Below are 24,572 nucleotides of genomic sequence, written 5' to 3' on the forward strand. Positions count from 1 at the left end.
AAGAGACACCTAACCAACTGCCAGCCTCCCCTGTGCCTTTCATAAGAAGCTCCTGTAATACGTTTATTGAAAATAACAAGGTTGTGTTCTAGAGTTACAGACGGGGGCTCTTCTGTCTCGGCTTGAGCATCAATAAACTGTGGAGTATTTTTCAATGGAGCCGTTCATTAGCTAATCACCCAGGTATGCATTTTAAAGCTTAACACTGAGGATAGTGTTGTGCTTTTCTGTTTCCAGATTGTAATCCATTAATGCAAATCATCGACAAACTGAAGAAGAGAAGTAAGCATATAGCAAACCATAACATGTAATTCATAAACGAAGAAAGAAAGAATTGCGCTGGTGATATTAAAAAAAATAATTTTGGTTTATGAAGAAACGTATTATTCTACACCAGCTCCAACTCTTTATGTTGCTTTTCAAACCCCCAAACAATAACCATTTAATTAATATACTATAACAAAGAGAGCTTATTAAGCAGCTCCTGGTCATCAAGTAAGTTAATTATATGAATTTAATTGGCCTTGTGGTAGCAGTGTGTGTTTTTTCTAGAAGCAACACAGTGACACTTCAGTCAGGTTCAGACCTCAGTCACAGCACAGATTGATCCCCTTCCTTCTGCACAGCTCTGTCACCTCCTGACCCGGGAACTGTCTGTGCTCCCCAGTGGGTGTGTGCATTTCCATGCGCATGAGAGTGTGTTTGTTTGTGTGCAAGTGTGCATTGTGTCGCTTTTCACAGAAAGGCAGACATAATAGGGCAGTGTCAAAAGTATGACACACACATATATGTGTACAGAGTTAAAGGCACAAAAATGCAGGATTATAACATAATCTGACGTTTCTTGGCTGATATGCTGATTCACCGATTAGAAACCAGTCTGGTGTGCCAGCAGCATGTGTATATGTGTGTGAGAAGGAGAGGCATGATGACAGATAATGTGTTTGTGTGTGTGGGGGGGCTGATTTATTTGCAGTCGAGCTTAACGTAACTTAACTGCTCGCTAGACCACATGAAAGAGAACAATCATCCGAATGAGAATTGCAAAGCTACATCTCTCTGATTGGAATTCAGCAGTGAACCTCCGTATTGGCATCAGCTCACACAGGCAACACACACTCCGTCGTTCTCATACACACACGCACAAGTGAGGCAGTTTATGATAAGCTTGCTTACCCCAAATGGACAGCCCGACTCATGCATGCACACAAGTACACACAGTCACACAAGCAGCATACATTAAACTCAACAAATTGAATGCCCAGCAGAGGCAGACACACACGCACACACAAACACACACACACACACACACACACACACACACACACACACACACACACACACACACACACACATACACACAAACACGCACACACACACACACACACACACACACACACACACACACTCTGCAACACGGTGATATTTTTTCCTGTTGTGGTGTGTGCTCATTGTAAGCAGCCTAGTCGTGCCGCTCTGCTTTCCTCATAGTCTATTTAGCTGCTTCTCTGCTGCGCTGGGCGGCAGCCAGTAAAATGGTGGCGCTCATTGTAGAAGACTGCTGGCTGCCATTGATTTGGCCCAGCAGGTCTCTGAGGAGATACAGTGTTGCCCTGCCAGCTAGGCCCAGGGAAGGGGACTGTGATGTGTGTAAGCGTGTGTGTGTGTCAGATATAAAGAGAGAAAGGGACTGTAAAGTGCAGTTATTGGAGTGTACAGTGCTGCAGTGTGTGAGGACAGCTTCTCATGGTGAAATCCCACTCTGCAGCCTGTCTGTGCTAACTGTATATTCCGAACTGTTTAAACCCCTTTGGGAAAACCATAGGAAGGTCCAGAGCGATCAATTAGCCGTGATGCTTTTGATGTGATTCATTGTGTTTACCCATTGAGAGAGAGAGGGAAATAAGCTCGTTCAGAAAAGTGCTCTTTTCTGGAAAACTCCTCCATATTTCGTTGTCATCACTCCTCCTTTTTTCCTCGTATTTTTTTCCCACAATTCGACTCCTCAGACAAGCTTTGAAAAACAAACAAAGGGAAGCTGGCATCGGACTATAAATAATGCAGAGACACAGATTGGGGTCAAATGCTTTGGATTCCACAACACATACATATGCCTGAGTGGGAGCTCATGCGCATACATGCACACACAAACACACACACACACACACAGAATCACATTATCCATTGTGTGTTGTTTTTCATATAAGCAATATTTATTCCCTAGTGAGCAGTCAGCGTGATAATTAAGTGCATATGCACACTCATTACACAGTGTCACATATACAGCCAAGCACGCACTGACTCTCCCTTCATGCACACACTCTCACTGTATATACACACACACACACACAGGCTGTTTACTGCCTTGATGTCCCTCGATGACAAAGCGTGACAAACGAGTCTGTTCGGAACACATTTAGGTCTCGTTGCCCCCCCCAATCCCTCTCCTTTCCCCTCTCCTTTTCATAACTCGACAAGGGCAACTCAGCCATCCTCTCTATCCACAGCTCCTATCCATCAGCACACTGCCATAACCTGCCGCTGCTCCATGATTGATTACTTTTCATGTGCTGATGTATTGGACTATCAGGCTCTGAAGAAGTGACAGATTGGATCATTATGTCCCTTTATGATTATATGAGTCTTGTTTTTTTATATATTAGTGTTTATCTAATACAAGTTTGTGTTGTGTTATATAAGAAGCATTTGTTATTGTTGTGTACTTCCAAGGAGGGTGAAAAGGGGGAGAAGAGAAGAGGTGTCTCTCTGTTCAGGAAGAGGGACGTGAGGAAAGGAATGTAAAAAGACAATGCATATAAAACTGCATTTCTTTTAAAGGGAAAGCTTTGAAGGACACACCTTTGTCTTTTACAGTTTCTGCTCTTTGCATGCTGTCACAAGTTCTCCACCAAGTACTGGCAATAGAGAAACTGGCATGTGTGGCTATTTTAAAGTGGATTTCCTCAAGCGCCTTTAGTGAACAAAATGGTGCAAAATGGTGAGTCAGAGGGAAGTTCTTTCTGTTGAATTCTTAAGGGCTGACAAAGAAAGAGATAGCTGTGCTGATGTGATGCTACATTGTCCACATTTGGCAAATTCCAGTATGCACAGGAAATGCAAAATTCTATAAAATGTAAGCTACATTGCCATTTGTTGTAGTGTCAACATCTCTTTATTGACACAAATTTGATGAGCATAGTTTTTTAACAATATTTGATTGTGAAAAAGACAAGATGAGCTAAAACATTGATTCATAAAAGTAAAATCAAAAGACTGCATCCAAGTTATGAGAGATCTTCTCCTTCATGCTTTGATGTCTACCCTTGAGCTAGCACCTCACTAGAAAAGGTGTGTGTTTTTCTTCAGTCCTTCACTTTTCATATCTGAGCATATTTTTATGACTTCCCATGACACACAACATTATATTTACAGACTGGAACACAGAGAAAGTGTTTTAATGAATCTGTGGTGAATTGTCGTCACATGTAGTGCTAATCCTGTGAAGAGAAACTCATGTAATGGATGCAGCGGACTTGCATTGCTTAAGCTAAATCGCTCATTTATGTCATATACTGTAAATATCTGCTTCTCTTCGAAGGGCTACTAATCTCGGGCATGTAATAGATTACATTGATATGATGGTCATGCTGTAAGAGGCTTTGGATTGTTCACACTGTGGTATACTTCAGTGTCCTGCGTTTCTGTGGCTTTAGAAACAGTTCTATAGAAATTTGTATTTTGAACCCACGGTATATGACCATGAGCAGCACATCAAACAGCTGAATCTCTTGACTCAAGGTACAGCATTCTAAAATATCTGGATGAAATTGCCGAGTTTTTCCTCATCTCTAACCCTGAAAAACAGGTACACACACTGTGTCAGGGTTCATATTATATCTTCAGATTCAGCACGACAACATTACTGCAGGCAACTTCAAAAACAAGACCTTCTTTCCTTAACCCAACCCTGAAAACAGTTCCACAAGTAATGTATGGCACCAGGAATCAAAGTAATGAAACTGTTGTTTGACCTTCTGTGGAAATAGTTCATACAGTAGAGTATTTACAGTACATATGTGCTGTTTTAATGTTTGTCTCATTCAGCCTATAGGCTTTCTCCCTGACCCCTGACTCCGAAATCTCCTCCAATGCCGCATTGCCATGATTGATGACATCATTAGGAGCATCAATGGCACATAGAAATGAGGACCCTCTTTGATAGACAGCTGCCTCTCCGCATCCGTCTTTGACAAGCATGTGTATGTGTGTGTGGTTTTTCCATTTATCAAACATGAAGCTGCAAGGTACCACGCAACATTTCTGTCAGTCTTCATCATCACAGAAGTAGTTTTCATATTCCTGTTAGCAGCCAAGAACATGGCTACATCGCATGCTGGTTTTCACTACATGCCTCATATCAGTGTGCGCGCGTGTGTGTGTGTGTGTTTGTGAATGGGTGTGTGTCAAGAATGAAAGCTCCCCACGGTGCCCCTTTCCTCCTCAGTATTCTCTTCATGGCCCCCAGTCCCTTCTGCTGTAAGACAAGCCCTGCAATGCTGTCAGTAGCCATTATAGTATATACAGCACCATACAGGGCTACTCTCCTCTGAGGCCTACAGATCAAACGCATACACACTCATATACACAAACACACAGAGTGAAACACATGCACATATGGCCCATACTGTATATATGCACGGCATCACACATCATACACTGTTCAGTCTCTCTGGCTCTTGCTTGAGTTAACTTTCCCTCATCTTGCAGTTTTCTCATACTCTCAATCACAGTGGTGGGAAGCATCTAAGTACATTTACTCTGTACAGATTTGAGGTACTTGTACTTTACTTACTTTCTTTACTTAATATTTCTATTTCATGCTACTTCACACTTTACTACATTTCTGAGGTAAATACTATATTAATCTATCTGATAGCTGTGATAGAAAGCTCCATCCCTAACAGCTGCAACACTGTAGGTCCAACTGAAATCACATTTACACATTTTTGAAGTTAACATACCTGTTTTTCAAAATGTATTGTTAATCTTTTTATACTATTAAAAGGTAGAAAAAGGTTGTCTGGGAAAATGCTTTTTTTTCTTCCCTATGAGCCATCTGGAAGGGCGTGTCGGTGTCTGTGTTTGACTGACAGCAGCTGGCAGGCCGAGCTCCGGTACCAGTGCGCAGCATGGCAGAGACAAAGTAAACAAACTTGTGCTGTAGCTCAGAAGCCATGGGCTGAGAGTGGGTCATTAGCAGTGTTACCCAAGTGTGGACGGTCTGTGGCCCTTGTGTGTGACAGAACACTGATGTTTATGCTTTGTACAAAGATTCAGGTGGCTGTATGGAAACAAGTTCTCCATCTGAGTAGAAAGAACTGACAACATTCCTTCAAATTAATGCAAAAGCAATGAGCGCCATCATGAAAAAAAATATTATACAATATAAATTCCTTCCATTCCTTTGATTTTTTTCTCAAAGGAGAACACAGAACTTGTGATTTACTGAGCCGATATGTATGCTGTAGCAGACAAAATGATGCAATGTAATTTCAGTTGGACTTTAAATGCTGTTTACATGTTAAGGCTTAAGTAGTGATAAAACAATAATATACAAAGTAGTAAAACAGTTTAAAAGGGGCAATTTCACATACTGAGTACTTTTATTTTGATACTTTAAGTACATTTACTGATAATGCACCTGTACCTCAGTAAAAGTCTGAATGCAGGACGTTTAGTTGTAATGGAGTATATTCGTCATTGTGCTACTTCTTTTACTGAAAGGAGTATTTTCAAATCTGTCCATTCAATTTAAGGCTACATCCAGCTGGCAACTAACTTATCTTAGCACAGGGACTGGAAACACATCAAACAGCTTGCCTAGCTTTACCCACAGGTAACAAAATCCACCTATCAGCACCTCTAAAGCTCACTAATTAACACATACTGTCTCATTTGTTTAATCCATACACAAAGTGAAGTGTAAAAATTACAATTCGCCATATAACAGGGTGTTATGTGCCAGACTGTTTCTTGGCTGAGAGCAGTTGCCAGGCAACCAGTGGAGATGAAGTTACTCTTCCCCTAATGCGTTTTTACACTTTTTTCCTTCTAGTGCGGCACGATATACTGACACCAAAAAAGTATCGCAATAAGTATTGCAATACCCTTCCATAAAAAAAGGTACAATAACCCAGAATTTTAATAAGCGGTGTATTTCCTGAGTTGTGTCGATGTGCGACATCGGGGCAGCATACGTAGGCATAAGCATGCTTCAGGCATATTGGGTGTGCCAGCCGTTTTTTAACTTCCGTGGTGACAAAACCAGAGGCACGGCTGCAAATGCAAGCGCTCTCACCAACCGTCCACAGCTTGTCAACAAAGCAGACACAAGAAGCGAAATATGGCATTATTATGCTTGCATAGCCGACAGTCAGGGCAAGCCCACAGACGCCACAGATGTTTGAAACCCTACGCAGACCAAGTGAGCAAACACGTCCAACTTGGCAAAGCATCTTGCCGACAGACATGCCGACCTGTTCAAGAAATTCGAAGAGCGACGGCTTAGCAAATGTGATAGATAACATAATTACATCTTGTTCAAGCCCCAAATATAAGTCAAACAAATATGATACATTTTTTTCACCATCATAGTTTAATAACTGTTTAATTTGGCATTCTCTTTTTAGCTAAATTATCAATGTGGCAAACAGTTCAATATGCATACGCAACGCTCACACTGGTGACATTAACTTTACCATAACTAGAAAAGATGGTAAAAATCAAGTGTTCAAAAGTATGCAGATAAACAACACCAGTTATAAATGATCAATTTGTACTATACAATTTATACATTGTATATTGTATACATTGTATATTTATACATTGTTTTTCTTACACACAGTGTAAGAAAAACATATGAAAAATCTACATGTAAATAACCCTAACCCCCTAACCCTATATTTATACATTATGGCATGTAAATGTTTCTTAAAAAATTATATCTACCACTAGAAAATGCGCTCAGTGGAGCGCAGACCTCCACCAAAGAGGTGCATTGAGTCTTATCAACCACTGTTTAATAACTAATATCCAGTTGCAAATATGAAAAAAGAAATCACAAACTCAAGTATAGGGGACATCAGATTACTGAATACCATGTAAAAGCTGTGTGACCTTGATATGATTATTTACAATAATCAAATTAATAATGTATTAATAATAATGTAAATGTATTCATTCAATGTCAAAAATACACCTGCATTTATGAAAAAACAAACAAGTAAACAACTGCACATCATATTACAATTTTATTTAGCATGGAAATAATAATAAACATTAATTACATTAACTGTAAGTCTGGCACTTCATGGTAATGAAGCTCAAACCCAGGCTTATTAGCCTGCACACTACAGTAGTGCACTATAGTAGACTGAACACAAATGACTCAATATACCTCCTCGGCGGAGGTCTGCAATCTACTGAGCGCATTTTCTAGTTTTCTATTTAATCAACTGAGTTTTAAAAATGACAATTAATGGGAACAGGGTCTCTCTCTTCCATGTTCAGTCATCTATTTTTCCACTGCTTTTCCTGATGTTTTAGGTTTTTGCCGTGGTATCGTTTCATTATCGGTATCAAGATATTTAGGCAGGTATCGTATCAAAGTCACAGTTTCGATTTTGTGACAACACTCTTCCATTGTCGTTGCTAAGCTAAGCTAACCTGCTGCAAGCTGTAGCCGATTTCATGAGAGCTGTATCAGTCTACTCTCCGCCAGAAAACAAATTAGCATATTAGCCATAATGTCAAAATATTGCTTTAAGTAGAAGCTTTGAGGATTTCTTTCACAAGTGCTCTCACTCAGAAAAATGTCCTTCCTTCCTTCTCTCTTTAACTTTCTCTGAATAATCTTTCATCAAGAATTTGCATTAACATGCATCATTGATAGATCTATGTGGGACATAAGTCATGTTTTTGCAGTCATAGACCAATGAGATCCACATCTGTTTAACTCTACAGTAGTCATCTTACTCAAGGAACTAAATAAGTAATCCTGCTGTTATATAAAGTGCTGGATTCAGTTGAGAGCGATGGAACACTGATAATAGCAACCTGAACTTTTTTGGAGGCAGTTTGGGAAATCATGTCAGTCTCTCCATCTCTTGCCTGTCTTGCTCACTCTTCTCCCTCTCTCTCTCTCTCTTCTTTTTTACACACACACTTCTTCCAGCCACACTCACACACACACACACACACACACACACACTGCAGGTCCAAACTTCCTTTCTCAATGACATCATTGAGCTGTGGTGCCCCCAGCGGCAGCAGGCCCAGGAAGGGCGGAGGCACTGGTGCGGGCGCTCGGATGTCTGATTTGATTCACCCTGACAACCAAGGACCATTTGGGAGCCCTGTAACCAAGGCAACTCCCATCACAACATTCTGGGTGGTTGGTCGACGGGGCCAGTCAAGGCCGGTGTTCCTTGCATCCATTTTTAATGGCCAGTGTACTTAGTCGCTCTTCCTGGGCCTGTCTCCCCGCGGTACCATCTCCAAGAAGGAGAGGCAGCCGCACTTGGTGGAAAAAGCCCCCATTACATATTTATTGTCCCCAGTCTTAATTATCAAGCTAGAGGGAATGTGGGTTTTGCTCTCTCTCTTTCTCTCTATCTATCTATCTCTCTCTCTCTCCTGTCTGTCTTTTTAACCGGGGGGAATGAGATCTTCTCTTCCCTTATATCTCTTCTCTCTCATCCGTTTCTTTATTTGTAAGACCTCTATCCTTCTAAGCTATGCAACTTCATATCCATATAAAGTAACCACCAATGGAAAATATGAGGTTTTGTGTATACTGCACTCTCAGCAGCCAGTGCTACGGAAAATTACACAGTATGTTAAAATATTCCTGCAGAAAACCAGAGGAATTGGCATATGTGACAAACACACACACGTTACGGACTAAGTGTGTGTCACAGCTCGAGGCAAATTTTGTGATCCTTGCATGGATTTAGTATCTATTTCTCAACCCATATAGACGTCTAGTTAAGCATTTCCATTTGGGGAAGCTGCATTTAACTGTACTTCTTTAGCTGACTTTGTCCCTAAATTGGCAGCACCATATGCCAGATATAATCTACTTTCAGGCACATGTTGTGCCTCTAATTAGAATACTTATGGTTCATTATACAGTTGGCAGGGGTTCTTCATGTTGCCATGCATAGCAAGAAACATCACAGTCATTTAAAAATCCATGTATAGTGTTCACATCTATGCATTTCCCTGCATGTTATTTTGGCTCATACTCATGTACTCCCACTCCTCTGCTGGCCGAAATCAATCTGAGGAAAAAGGTTCTGTAACCCCATCCTTCTCTCTCAGCCACTGTAACAGGATACTTGAGAAGACTGATCAAGAAATGTATTTTTGGACTCAACTGTCCATCGCCTCCCTTTTGACCAGGGTGATGTTGATTGTTATTCTTAATGCCGTAGTTGACTTCCGTCTCATTTTCTGCGGTGATACAAATGTTTCTTACTTTTTCAGAAATCAACAGATTCTGATCTTTCTCAGGGTTTTCGCTGAGCTTGTATCTGAATAGATGAAAAGGAGACATTTGCTTTAATTTGTCCACTCCACATTAATTCAGCGTGACATAGGCGTGGAGGAGGTGTGACTTCTTAGATTTGCATAGAGCACTTCTTTATTTAGCATAAGTCAGCAGTCATTCTAGTGCTCACTGGAGAGGAAAGTGTTTTCCTTTTACAATAGGAAGGCCATCTCTTGACTTGTGGTGCACCATGGAATTCAGTGAATGCATGAAGCAGGGTTCATGCTGAACCCTCATTGCTGGTGGTTCCTCTGCCATCTCCTCATCCTCCCCCTCCTCTGAGTCGGACAAAAACAGGAGGTTCACTCAGTCATTGCAGGGCATTGGATGTGTGTGTGGCCGTTTCTGTGAATGGGTGCATGCTTGCCTCGAGCTGAAGACCGCAGGTAAATGCAGTCAGTGGAAGAAGTGCACTCTTAGCAGGGCAAAGAGAGGAAGGTAAAAGGCTGCATTGTCTATTCACATTGAAGAACCACAACCTGTTGAACACCCAGTGCAGATAGTATATAACAGAAGAGGATCTGGGAAATGGGTTATAACTAGAGCACCATGTGGATACAAGGACCAGTTATTCGAGGTGTTAGACCCTCTCTGGTCTGGAGGAAATCCATATTTCATTTGATGTGAGAGGCGCTCAAGGCCTGTAAATTATTACTGCTGTATTCCACCTGCTTGTGGAGGTCACCCAGCAAGCGAGATCAGTAAATCTGTGTGTGTGTGTGTGTGTGTGTGTGTGTGTGTGGGGGGGCCTATATCAGTGCACATCTTCTTCCTGATGTGTGTCCAGCCCCGGTAGCATACAGTAGTATGTGTAGCATGTCACAGGGCCACAGCAGTCACACCATAACCATACTGCAGGCTCATCCATCCATAGATCTATCCTTCCCTCCATCCATCCATGTACTAAAGCACATTACAGAGACGACTGCCTCCGATGTGCCACTTTCCCCCCAGCACTAAAGGCTCTCTGCTGTACAGTGCATACCACAGGAGGCAGGGCATATCATGGCCACAATAAGGAGCACGAATACACACAAACACAGACTCACGCATGCAAACGCGCACACACTATAGTATCAGAAGTATGAAATGAAAGTACATTTAACCCAAACAGTTTTGATGTACTGTTACTTTACTCAAACATTTCCATTGTGTGAGACTTTGTGTTGTTAGTGCACTACATTGTAGAGAAAATGTTGTTGTCTTTATTCTATTTACATTTATCTGATGGCTGTACGTACTCATTACTTTGCAGATTAAGATTTTACTAGCAAAGCATAAAATTAGCTCATAAAATATGACATGCTTCTATGGTTTCAATTTCCCAACAGTGAGACATAAAGTAGTGTCACCTGGAAGACTTAGGATGTTAATATGCTGCTTAAATGTTAACCCATAAATGATTTGATATCTCTCTGGGGGGAAAATATTCCTCACGACATGATTACTTTCATTCTCGATTAATCTGTCCATTGTTTTATTAACTAAGTGATAATCATTTAATGGAAAAAAATGTCAGTAAATAGTGAAAAATGTCACTGAGAGTTTCCTAGATTCCAAGGTAACATGTCAAAATAGTTTTTTTTTGTCTGACCACATTCCAAAACCCGAAGATATTCAGTTTACTATAATGTAAGGCAATGGAAAGCATCAAATTTTCACATTTAATGAGCCTATCTAGCATTTGTTTGACATTTGCTTGAAAAATGACTTCAATGACTAATGAATTGTCAAAACAGCTGCCAATACTGTCGAGTAACTAAATCATTTTTGCATTCTACTTCCAATGTTTATTTACTTTTAGATACAATTTAATGAATACAGGACTTTTACTTGACAAACATGTTTGAGTATGTTTCCACTGTGGTATTGCTACTTTAATCAAAATACACTTGGCCACATTACTTCACTTCCTCATCATCCTTCCAGTTCTTTCCTTCCTCTCACCTATTTTTCCTAACTGGACCATTCAACTCACTAACCCTCTTGCCCCTCAGCCGGTGCTCATCTCTCATCTTCCTCTCACTTCCTCCCTCCATCCCTCCCTCTGCAGCCCTGCTACTATCTTTACGACCCTCTCACTAATGCACCGCTCAATTAGCCTTTGATTAGGTTTCCACTTAAGGCTGGGTAAATAGGTAATTACATGTTGTCATCCCCCCACCTATTGCTAATCCACTCAACTTCACTCCACTCCTCTCTGTCTACCTCTCTTTCTTTCTTTCTCTCTCAATATCATGGATGTCTGCCAGAGATGGTCCAATAGAGGCCCAGCATGGGCCTGTTAGTCACAGCTGGCTTAACCCTTCGATTGGCAACATTCAGCACTCTGCTTAGTGCACAGTTTTCACTTTTTTCAGCCTGCACTTCAGCTTCTGTTATCTGGACACTTTATCATCAGAATGGGAAAAGTGTAACCACCCACTAGCTAAATGCTGATGAAATCCTGCCTGCTAATAGAGATTAAACAGATCTGGGTGTGTTTTTGTCTGACAGAAAATGTCAGCCAGAGAGGTGAAATGAATGGTGACAGGTGGAAGGTAGTAGAGGGAGGGATTTGTAGTTTTTGTGTGACTGACAAGCAGAGAGCGTAGGCACTGTGGCTCTGCGCTCTGGCGGCTTTTGATGCAATGAAATTGCCTGCCTCAAGGCAACAATCCACAGGCAGTCTGTGTGGCTGGTGGGATGTATTATTGTGCATGGTTATGCTGAGGCCAAGAAAGGAAACGGAGTATTTATCAGCTTTACTGCTGCTGAAATAAATTGAGGCATATGCGTTGTCTTTGGGTTGTCCTGATGTGTTACATCAACAATAACAATGTTTACTGTGATATATAAATGTCCATTCAACACTATCTATACAGGCTGGCTCACAAATTCTGCCATTGTCAAGGTCTGCCCATTATTCAACAATGTCGGAACAATGTGGATTTTCATTTTTCATGTGTTGGGACGAGGCAGCTTTCATACAAGGAGCTGCGGAAAAGGACTAGGCTCCTTTTTGGGAGAACCAACTGAAAAGCTTTAATTTAAACATCAAGGAAATAGAACCAAGACAAATTGAACTTTGAAATCGAAATAAAAAATGCATTCTGAATGGAAATGGAGGCTGGACCCTCAATCTAAAATGGCTACAGTGTAAAAAAATGTGGCATTACTATTTTGGGTACAAGGGAATGTATTAACCCAAAAAACAGGACACTTGATTGACATTCCAGTCTCCTCATTTTAGAGAGAAAGAAGATACTGGTGAAACCACAACTCACACAGCCAAAGAGTAAAAAAGTACTGAGGAGAAAAAATAATTTGTGTGGGTCTTTGGAGATAGAAAGAAAGACAGTGAAACAGAAAGTGAGAGAAAGATGTAGGGTTGGTGAGAGGAGAGCGGAAGTAGAAAAAAAGGAGGAGCGAAGAAGGAGTCAGGGTGGAAGAAAGGAATAAAAGAAAGTACAAATGAAGGGAGGAAGAGAGGGATGTTGGATGGGAGAGAGGAAACAGTGTTTGGGGAACCAGAGGACGTGATAAGTTGACTACAGCCAGACAGCCTAAATCCTGATCTCAATCAATCACATTTTCCCTTCCTCTCCTCCTTTTGTCTTATTGATTTCTTGTTTCTGCCAGTGTCCTGAAAGTCGACCCAAATGACTTCTTTTTGGGGCTCCATCTCCCTTTGAAAACTACTATTTGGTCATTTGTTCTCACAGGTATATAAAGGAATTTGAGGTATCAGTAGGATTTTATCCTGAAAATGGCATAGGAGCCCTTTCTCCTGCAAATTATGCCCATATGAAACTACGTTAAATTTATCCATGATGAAACTAATGTTGACCAGATTTCACGGACTGACAGTACAGGACATAGTGTTGCACTGATTAGAGCTATTTTAAGTCTTCCAGGGCAAATCCAAGCCAAGTAACAAGTCTTCACAAGCAAATTGCAAATCAAGTCATTTGCACTGTTGTTAACATAGCTGAAACAAAACCAATCAGTGCATAGACGGGAAATTAATTGTGTACGAGTGTATGGGTTTTTGCACTAGGATTATACCAGGTGAAAACTTGAGAATCGTATGTTTTTCAACTTGGTTAGTCAGGTCACAAAGCAGTCAATTTTCAAGTCCTCATTTTTGTAACTTAAGTCCAGCTCGAGTCAAAGTGTCAAGTCTACAATTCTGCTGTGGATATAGTGCAGTTTAAAGTAAAGACAAGGAGGTTTGAGATGGGGGAAGTGTTTGCCTACAGCACTAGCGGAAGCATTTCGTGCCCTACTTCAAGCTAATAGTCATGTTAACCTTTTTAACATTAAAGCATGACCAGGTTCTTTCCCTAATCCTGATCAAGTACAGTAGTTTTAGCTGCCTGACCTTGAAGGCTGAAACAGCTTTTCAGGAATGGGTGCGGGGGTTGTTTGGAGATGTTCGTGTTCTGGAGTGTATACGTCGGCTTCTATGCAAGCCTCTGCGACCTACAGTTACTCATGACACTTGTCTGCGTGGGTTTGGAGAGATGTTTACGTGTGTCTTTGCAGAATCTCAACCAGGACCTTAACAATACTCAACCTATCATGCAATAGGTAATGTGAAAACAAAACATAGCATTGGCAGAGAAGAACTTCACCCAGGTGGCCTTAATTTTCCTCAGAAATGTAGTAGGTACAGGAACTGCAGAATTGTTGCATCTTAACAGGTGCATATGAATCCGTAGGAAATACAGCTGATGTGTGTAATACATGCACCTTTCTCCACCCACACAATACCAGCGTCTGACTCACTTTTGCAAAGGTTAAAGAAGTGGTTTACTGGAGCACTTGCTCTCTGTTCCTTGCCTTGTGTCTCTGTGTCTCTCACATACGCATACACACACACAAACTTAGAGTAAAGTACAGTACATACATACAGCTGTCGCTCCTGAAAGTAGGCAAATCACCCGATGCAGAGGCAGTTAAAATCTCTTTCACAGCTTGATGTCATCAGCTGCTGTCCCTACAGACACTGACACTGTGTTGTGTGTCTTTTAGAGATCAACATTTCTTCTTGAAAAAAATGCTCTGGGGTTACTTCTGGAGTCTGTTTGTGTGCAGCAGGGGAGATGACAGATCACGGGTAATCAGCGTGTGTATGACTATATGTATTAACACGTGCTCAGTAGTCATATACATCAAACAAACACTCTCTCTTCAAGCCATTTCCAGCTTGGTTTTGTTTGTTGTTTAGTGTGACAGACTATTACATGTCTCGCATTTTTTCGAATCTTATTTCCATACTGTTGTTATCTGTCTGCTATGAGCATGCACGAGTGATTGCAGATTCTTCTGTGAATGAAAAGGTGTCATCTTCAATTTCTTTGTAAAGCTCTGGTATCAGTTTAAGGAGTTGTTGAATAATCAGACAATGTGTCATAGTCTAAACCACCTAGATTAAGACACTGGCACAACTAAGACCAGAAGAATTTAAATCCTTTTGGGTACAAGTTAGTCAGGTTCCTAAAACAATCAGTGTCAGTGCTGGCTAACCAGGTGACTGCAATGGTTAGGGACAGCAGACAGCACTGTCAAGAATGGGACATGTGGACAATGCACTTGTGGACTCAAAAATATACGCTTTGAGACAAAGACAAGACTTAGGTCGCACTTAAAACCGTACTTTGGTTCATTTGGTTCATTTCACTGTGTTTTTAGAAATGAAATTAGGCTATATGGACTGCCAGTTTTGTTGATGTCCTCCTGCATACACTTGGGGAAATCAAATTTTGGTGACTGACAGCAAATTATGCAGCAATTCACTGCACATTATGTGTTTATCTCTGGTGTCACATTGAGCTCGCAGAAAAATAAGTGATTATGAACATCAGTAGTCAAGACTACAGCTAGACCTGTATGTCATTAATAAGGCGGAAAGTGAATTTTAAAAAAGAAGCTAGGAGTTGGACATAACCACCACACAAGTTCTTAGCTCCATTTCACGTACTGATTGGTCAGGCAAAATTCCCGCACTCATGTGGAGAAGCTCATACGTGTTATCATGGTTACTAAATAATTATGTATAGTAGTATGCTCAGCTGCAGATCGCTTACAAGATCAATTTCTCAACAGCTCATGCCAAAAAGAAGGATTTGATAATAGTTTATCCCTTGTATTTAATCTTTTGAACTAACATCACTTACAGTCCAGACCATAAGTATTTTTTTGTTCCGCAGGCTGTGAGCTTCAGCAAATTCATTTCAAGATAACATACTGGATACGACATTGAAGTGCCAAATTTCAGCTTTAATTTGAGTAGGTTTACATGAACAGAGCAGTATGTGGGAAGAAAGAACAGTGTGGGAGATGTAGTCCTTTAACACATAGTGCCCAAATTACAAGGGTTCAAAAGTTATTGGACACTTTGCTGCTAAATGTTTCTTGTGTAGCTGTGTGATGTTTCAATGTCAGTTTGTGCACAAAAGAGCTCACACGTTGCTCATAGCTGACGGAGAGTTGAGAGTTGCCCTCTGCATTGAATTGGAGGTGTCTGTCATTATGCGGAGTGAAGAGGTGACCATGCAAGTGACGAAGATAATGAGGCTCAGAAAAAGGAAAAATCTATCAGAGAGATATCAGAGGTAGTTGGTTTGCCAAAATCAACAGTTCTAAAAAGGCAGTTGTTCACAAGAAAAACTAAAAAATGGCAAATGAGCTGGTAGACCAAGGAGAATGAGTCTTGTGGTTGAAAATCATTTGCAAAGAATGATTAAAGAAAAAACCCTTATTGACTGCACAGCAGGTCAAGAACATTCTCCAGAATGTAGGCACACATGTTTCCTTGTCAACGATCGAGAGAAGACTTCATGACCATAACCTCGGGGGATTCACCACAAAATGCAGACCCTGGTAAACCTCAAGAACAGAAAGGCCAGGTTGTTCCAGAACTCTTCTGGTTTCTTTTTGTGGGTTTTTGTGAACTGCAAAGTTCTATGGACTGATGAAATAAAAATCAACCTCTATCAAAATGATGGAAGGAACAGCCCATGACCCAAAGCCACCACCTCATCTGGTTCTGTTACGGCTCCTGCATGGATGGCTGCTAAAGGAACTGACACACTGGCATTTATTGATAATTTCACTGCAGCTGAAGCAACAGGATGAATGCAGAGGTATATAGGCGCATCCTACGTGCTCTGATTGAGTCAAATGTATCAAAACTCATTGCAGGACATGTCATCATTCAGCAGGACACCAATCTTAACCATACAGCCAAAGCAACCACAGAGCTTTTCGGGGTGAAGAGATGGAATATCCTCAACTGACCGAGACAATCACGTGATCTGAGGTGGCTGCAGTGAAGCTCTGGGAGAGCATCACCAGGGAAGATACAAAGGGATGTCTGTGGATCAAAGACTTCAGGCAGTCATTGAGTGCAAAGAACTTTCCACAAAATTTTAAATATGATGATTTTCTTTGACTTTGCGTGGATCTGTGTATCTTTGCATGTAATTACTTTTGAACCTCTAAAATTTGGGCTATATGTGTTTAAAAAGCTATATCTCCCACATATTTCTTTCTATAATGATGTAAATCTACTCAAATTAAAGCTGAGACTTGGTACTTTAATGTACTATCCATATATTTTACTTAAAATCGATTGTTCTGAGGCTCAGAGCCTGAAGAACAAGCAATGCGTAACTGTCCAAATACTTGGTAAGTCTGGATTGTATCTGTTATCATAAAAGTCTGTGGTTGGCCCATTTTGCACTCACACCACAAATAAACCATCGGAGTTCAATTGACAGCTATCACAGCAGCACAAATCAACCTACCAAATGGGCACATGCACCGAAGTTCATTTAAGCCAAACCACACTAGTTAAGTGTAAAAACACCCTGCAACCATCACAATATGGTCTTGACCAGTCTGGAAGACTACAACAGTAAACAGACGTTTTAAGAATCTTTGGTGAGTTGAGCTCACCGCTATCCGTAATAGAAAAGAAGGAGAGCAGAAACCTTGTTTTCCCACTCAGCTTATCTTGTTTATCGTTCATTATGATGCAACAAATATAAATTGTCTCTCCATTGACATTTCTGTCAGACTGCTACTGTTTCAACAGGGCATATAGAATAAGTAAATTAGTATGTCTTATTGCATTTGATGGCTTAGCCTTGGGAATATCAAATAAAATTAGGAGAGGCCTACTCAGTGTTCTTTTCCATAGCACACGTTTTGCCTCTAGCCATGCTTTTTAGGATCTGTCTTTTGTCTTTGTCTCTGTCTTTCTCAACGTCCCTTCCAGCTGTTCTATGCCTTCGCTTTGTAGTCTATCCTCCTCTCTCTCTCTCTCATCAACCACACACACTTTCTTTTTCTTTTCTTTCCATTTTTAAATCTCATTCTCCCTTTTAATTTCTTTTTTCTTATTTTGTACTTTTGCTTCCTCATCTTGAAACTTTTCACCCCCATCTTGTTATAAGTTTTTTACTCTCCAGCTCTGTGGCAGTTGATAATGTACCAGATAATGTATTAACTTGACAACATTTTATAAAAAATACCCTCTAAATGGGACAAAAATAAATAAAAGCTATTAATCCAATAAACAACCAGCTAATGCAATAACAATTTATGATTAATATGGCTTTATTTTCTGATGATGATGTAACTGGCAATTTTAGTATTATGGGTATAGATTTTTCAAAATATTAAACACCCATTTTCTATTTATTATATTACTATATGAGTGTTACTTAATTTTTTAACACATTCAGAGGTACAACATTTTACATTTTGACAGGTTAGGACATTTTCCAGTAGTCATTGCAGTAACAGTTTATTTTGTTTTCTCTTTTATTCCAACTTTTCTATCTGTCTTATTTTATCCTCTTCCTCTGTTCTGCCCTCTTTCTCCCCATCTGCCTCCCCCTCCCCATGTGTCCCTCTTTCTGTCCCGTGAAAAAACATAAGCCAGTCTGTCACTCTTTGAGTCAGTCTTTGTTCTGTCAGACGTTATCCAAGAGATAAGTGTGACTGATCGCCGCACGCCCAGACAAACAGACAGTGTATAATTGAGTGATAGGGACTAATGTAAGTGAATGGCTGAGAGCCGACTGTGATCCACAGCAGCAGCAGAAGCTCAGGCACCAAGGGAGGCTTTCTGTTAGGCCCTTGGTAATACTAGCAGCAATAGCCACCCAGATTACATTCAGGTGACTACCTGGCTGCGTCTGTGTGTGTGTGCTTGTGTGTGTGTGGCTCAGGTTATCATCTTTTTGTCTTCTTTCCATCCTAGTTCACTTTTCTTCACTGTTTTTGTAGCTCTATTTACCACTCTACTTTCATTTTTCCTCCCTCCACACACCTTTTCTCATCTCTCTCTCTCTCTCTCTTTTCATCCGTCTCTCTCCCTTCCTCTTCCCGTTATCTTAGCTCTTTAATTAACATGACATGCTGTGAAGTGAGATACTAAATAATGCAAGCTTTTCCACTGACATAGAATCAGCCGTAGTGATTAGTGGCCACACACAAACAAGTGCGCACACGGACACACACACACACACACACACACACACACACACACACACACACACACACACACACACACACACACCCCAAAACAGATGCCCTTCTTTATCAGTGATCTTCCTTTACCAATATTAATTTATTAGTTTCTCAACAAAAATTTAGTAGGCTCAATTAGACAAATATGCAAGTGAATGCTCTGTTGAGAATAGAGTGTATTACCATGGTGTATTTTAATGGCACTAGCATTTCTCCTATAGTTCCCAGTAAGATATACAGTATAGTATAGTATGTAATGGTTGTGGTAGTGTTAGCATTGTTCACTAAAATTAGTGGAAAAATTTAAATACATTGGTTAAAAACTTGTGAACAAGAACTTAGGTAAAATTAACAACCCCTGAACAACAACAAAAACATTCATCAGTTTTTAGGAAATCAAAAATAAAGGATAGTAACGGCCCCTTGAAAACCAACAAAAATTTAAATTAATATCCAAAGATTGAAAAAAATTCAACTGTAATTTCCCTGGGTTGTGGAGATATACACTAGGTACCTGAATATTATGGCTTTTCATAGCATATTGCTCAGTCCCCATATCTACTGTAGTAATGTAAATCACAGTGCAGAGGACTTAATTTGTGCAGGGAGAGATCTAGGTTATCCCAAAGCAATTGTTTCGGGCCAAACCAAGTGGAAAATCCAATGTGGGTTTAGCTGTTTGCTGCCTTGGCTGCAGGAATGCTAAGAGCTCTGGGTTCTAGTGTTCTTCCGCCCCCCACCCCCTTGTCTTTTTTTAATCAGATGGCTTGTTCAGGAGTGGGGAGGATTAAGACTGCTGCAGCCACTGCTGATGACTCTGTCCAGTTTTGAAAAGCCCACAAACAAATGCACGTACACAAGACACCGGAGCACACAGCCGCAACCATGCACATACACACGCATGTTTATATTGTATGCATGCAATTTAGCGCAGGCGCGGGCACACAGCATTAATATATACATGCAAGCACATAAACTTACAGAGGCATCAGTGCAAAAAGCTACCCCATGTGCCTCCACATACAGCACAGGCCTACACATTCATTCAAGCAAAAATTCACATTACACATCTAAACATCGTCTCTCTCCTGCCTCCACTCACATTCAGTGTCTCTCACTCAGCACTGTGGGCTTCTGGAGCGTGGCAGTGATCTGCCATGTCTCACTGGGTCACGTGATTTGAGCAGTGAGATTTCTGACATGCAGACTGATGCCTGGCTCTTCTAATGCCAGACACTCGCACCAGAGAGACAGATAGAAGACAGAGAGACAGAAAGAGGGACAGAGAGAAAGAGAGAGTAAAAAGTCCAAAAGAAAATGTGACTGATGGAGTGAAGGAAGAAAAAAAAATTGTAAGTAACAGGTGTGTGTGTAAGGGATGAAGATGGGAGAGTAAAAGGAAAAAAGGACCATAGGGAGAGGCAGAGAGAGTCCAAGGAAGGAAGTGAGCTTAGGATGAATGGATAGAGACACTGAGCTGTATGTTGATCCAACACTGTGTTCAACATAGCCAGCAGATAGCACCAGTCTCCTCCCACTTTAATCTCCCCATCAGCCATCAAGGCCTCACTCCATCCTTCCACCCTTCCATCTTAAAGCCATTCAGTCCTTTTCATCAATCTGAAATCATACTGTTTTGATGTATATTTGGAAGAAATCCAGTATTGAAGTGCGGTCTGCTTTGTAGATTGTATAACGGATAAAAACTAAAGCAGAAAAATTGAGGCCATTGCTTACACGGGACATAAAAAATGAACTTTATGCTGACTGATGTTTCAATTCTAAATGTTTGCCATAAGTTGAAATTCATAAGCTACTTTTTGAACCCTCACGCACACAGACACACACACACACACACCGAAACACACCTCCGGCAATGAATGGTCCTAATGAAGTGAGAAGGGGAGAGGCAGCTGCATAACTGGAGTGCAAGGCCTAGAGGGAACTCACACTAAAAGTCTGTGTGTTTGAGTGTGCACACAGTCTGTATGATATCTGAAACTCTCTTAATTTGGACTTTGGAAGGATGCTAATGATTACATTTTCCTTTTCCCTCTCCTCTTTCTCTCCCCAGGTTGTGAGGGCCTGCTTCTATCGTCCTGTTGTACAGTGAGGCGGTGAGCTCACGGTGGATACAGCATGCATGTGTTGACATATCCCATGATGCACTCTGCCAGTCCAGGCCTGCTCCTCCTCAGCTTCCTCTTCCTCGCTGATGCCGACTGTGAGTCCTCTCACTCTCCGACACAAATACTTAACACACACAGACACACACACACACACACACACACACACACACACACACACACACACACACACACACACACACACACAGATGTGTGCATGCACAAAAAGAAACTGTTAAATTAACTCCCAAACATCTTTTGAATACACATACTGTTTGTAAGTGGTAGGAATGACCTGATTTTTCTTTTAAACTCCACTCCTGATATCACATCCGAACTATACGTGTGTGATTGTGTGTGTTGATCTGTATGTGTGTGAGAGTATGTGAATGTGTGTTGGGTAGCAGGTTTGATACGAGGCCAGCTGTTTTTGTCCATCCCAGTATATTCTTGGCATGGGTAGACCGACCACATATGGCAAATCAGATAATTTCCCCACTGCTTGTGTGATTGTGTTCACACAATGTATGTGTGTGTGTGTGTGTGTGTGTGTGTGTGTGTGTGTGTGTGTGTGTGTGTGTGTGTGTGTGTGTGTGTGTGTGTGTGTGTGTGTGTGTGTGTGTGTGTTGTGGTCTGTGTTTGTGGTGTGGTTGTGTGAGATCTCTTATTGTGGCTAATCCAATGTATTTCTCATTGAGTAAGTTTACATGTATATCAGTATCCTGGGTGTAATTACTCATGCAACTACTGATTATTACCTTCGCCAAGGAAGTTGTGTTTTCGCCCACATTTGTTAATTTGTCAACAGGATTACGCAAAAACTACTGAACTGATTTGCAGAGTGGAGGGATTGAGGAATGGGCCAGGGAAGAACCTATATTCAGCCTTCCCAAGAACTATAGATAAGAGCCTATCCAGGTGTCTGAAACCAGTACATGATATTTACAGAAGCACAAATATGAGTGACTCAGAATAAACCATTACTGGGATACCGGTGTGCTTGTAAACATACTTAGCATCAGTGTCTACCTGTGTAAGCAAAAGTCTTGGCCCTGCATGATTTCCTGGTTAATTTGTCAGGTTGGCGATTAGCAATGGAAATTTCAGTGATGATGGTGTCTAGTTGAATTTTAATTTAGAATTTATTTACATTTGTTTTAAAAATTATTGTTCTATACCAGAAAAGTGGTTAAAAATAAATAAATAAAAAAGAATGATTGCAAAGAAGATAATATATATGGTACAGTATGGTCTGTTTTTAGAAAGAAGATGAAGTATCGCTCCTAGCTTATGGTTTTACTGATGCTGAACATATATAATAACCCCCCTTTAACACACACACACACACACACACACACACACACACACACACATACACACACAAACACGTACACACGAGAGTATGAGCACACAGGTGTAGGCTTGAGGCTGTCATATCCCATCCTGCAATGTTTTAAAAGTACAACCTCACAATGAGCCCAGTAAAAGCACACACATCCACACACCACTCTTGTATTCCTTTCAGCCTCTACCCTCTTGTCCCCTGTCTAAGTTCCAGGGTCAGCCAGTAAAGGCCCAGTCATCCATCAAAACGATGATGCTCCCAGACTTCCTCTATGAGGGTTACAGGAGCAGTGCAGATGCAACGAGGGTTGAAAAGACTCGTAGTTTGTCTCCTCTGTCTATATTTTTCTTTTTCCCCTGCCCTCATCTCATCAGTTGTGACTTTCTCTATTGCTCTTTTCTTGCTTGCTCTCTGCCGCTTCTTGGCACATTCATATAATCTGGTGAGAAAGGAGGGACAGAGGGCTTTAGGGGGGGAAAGGGAGAAAAGGCTGTTCTTTTCTCTTTTTATCTCATTGTGTATGACGTGCAATGCCTCTTTTAATATCAACAGTGGGGACTCAGTGATTTGAATGTTAAGAATCAAAACAGAGGCTGCTGGGACACTGACATCTTTGGTGCTCATCACGTGTCTACATGTTTTGAAATGTTAAATGCGCTCTGAAAAATTGCTTTCAGTTGTGCTTATCTTCACTCAAACTTAATGGTAAACGAATGGGATACAGTTTAACCATAATGGGGTGTTTATTTCAGTTTACTCCTCTATGTCAGGACAGTGGCATATTTTTTTTTATTAAACTTTAGAAACACCATCAACACACACACTTTATACACAAGATACACCCATAGACACACTAGTGGACTGAGGGTATTAAGATGCAATCAGATGAAACAATATCCCATGTGCATAGTTGTAAGCCTTGCATGACACTGCACCATATGTGCTTTCTGCACACAACCGCTGGTGCTACAATACACACAGTGCACTGAGCTTTGCATGTGTGAATATGTTTTTTTTTTTTTCAAATTCACATTTCCCTCTTTTACTCTCTTTTTCTCCCCGCCTCTCTCTCACCACCATTTTTGTTTCGGTGAGTTTGTGTGCGCGTGCGTGCATATGACATCTATCTGGTGGATTAAGAGTAATGCCCTGATCCTGTCGAAAACTAGGCCAATGCTCCATGTACGCAGTGAGATTCCCTGTGCGAGAAACTGCATCTCTCCGCGTGTCATTCAGGGCGACAGGAAACAGTGCAACAACAGGGTTCTTTCCGCTGACCATCGTTTGCCCCAAAACCAACAAGCTGTCAAACTTCCCCTTGCAGATCGGACGTAACAATAAAATTTCCAGATGAAATACAGCTTCTTTTGTGTGTAACATAAAACAACAAACTGGGTCCTTCTTCGTCCTTCAGTTGCAAGCCCTAGCTTTAGTAAGCAGATCAAGCAACTGAAGTTTAGGATTCTGTCTAGGGTGGCTGTGAAAGTATTTATCCTCAGTTTGCATCACATCATTTATGTATTGTAAAAACTGTACATTTCCAATTTAATGTTTTCCACAAAGCTTGATGTAAGGGACATCAATAGACCCTCAACCAGTTATTCTCAATTACTGAAAATGTGACCTTTTCATACAGACATATTAGGCCCGTGTACATTGGAAACATAGAACTTGCTCATGTGGTGACTGATAGACCCGTCAACATTTGACCATATTGCCAGAGCTCACATGGCCATCAGGCTCACTGAAATCTGAAAGGTGGTTGGGTCAATCTCCCACAATGACAGCACTGCTACTTTTGCTTACTTTGGAAGCCCTTGAGCAAGGCAGCGGACATCAACAGCTTAGACAGGAGCCCTGCTTAGTTTCCTTCAAGTATTTCATTTAGCTTTCCCTCAGGTGCTAAGTTCAAGGGTCTGAGTTGCGATAAAAAGCAATGTCTTCTTCGAAAACACATTGCAGACTT

At 41.0% G+C, this 24,572-nt stretch overlaps 1 protein-coding gene across 1 annotated transcript in view; it reads left to right on the forward strand.

The window, feature by feature from the left end:
• The window catches only part of ptprdb (protein tyrosine phosphatase receptor type Db), a 93,193-nt gene that overhangs the window by 7,629 nt on the left and 60,992 nt on the right, over positions 1 to 24,572 (forward strand). Inside the window, exon 2 of the mRNA XM_040146910.1 lies at positions 21,210 to 21,359. Within this exon, the coding sequence (XP_040002844.1) occupies positions 21,275 to 21,359 (85 nt within the window). The 5' untranslated portion in view covers positions 21,210 to 21,274. The remainder of the gene's footprint in view (positions 1 to 21,209; positions 21,360 to 24,572) is intronic.

Source organism: Xiphias gladius, chromosome 15, assembly GCF_016859285.1.
Source record: "Xiphias gladius isolate SHS-SW01 ecotype Sanya breed wild chromosome 15, ASM1685928v1, whole genome shotgun sequence".
In the NCBI taxonomy this organism is placed as follows: Eukaryota; Metazoa; Chordata; class Actinopteri; order Istiophoriformes; family Xiphiidae; genus Xiphias; species Xiphias gladius.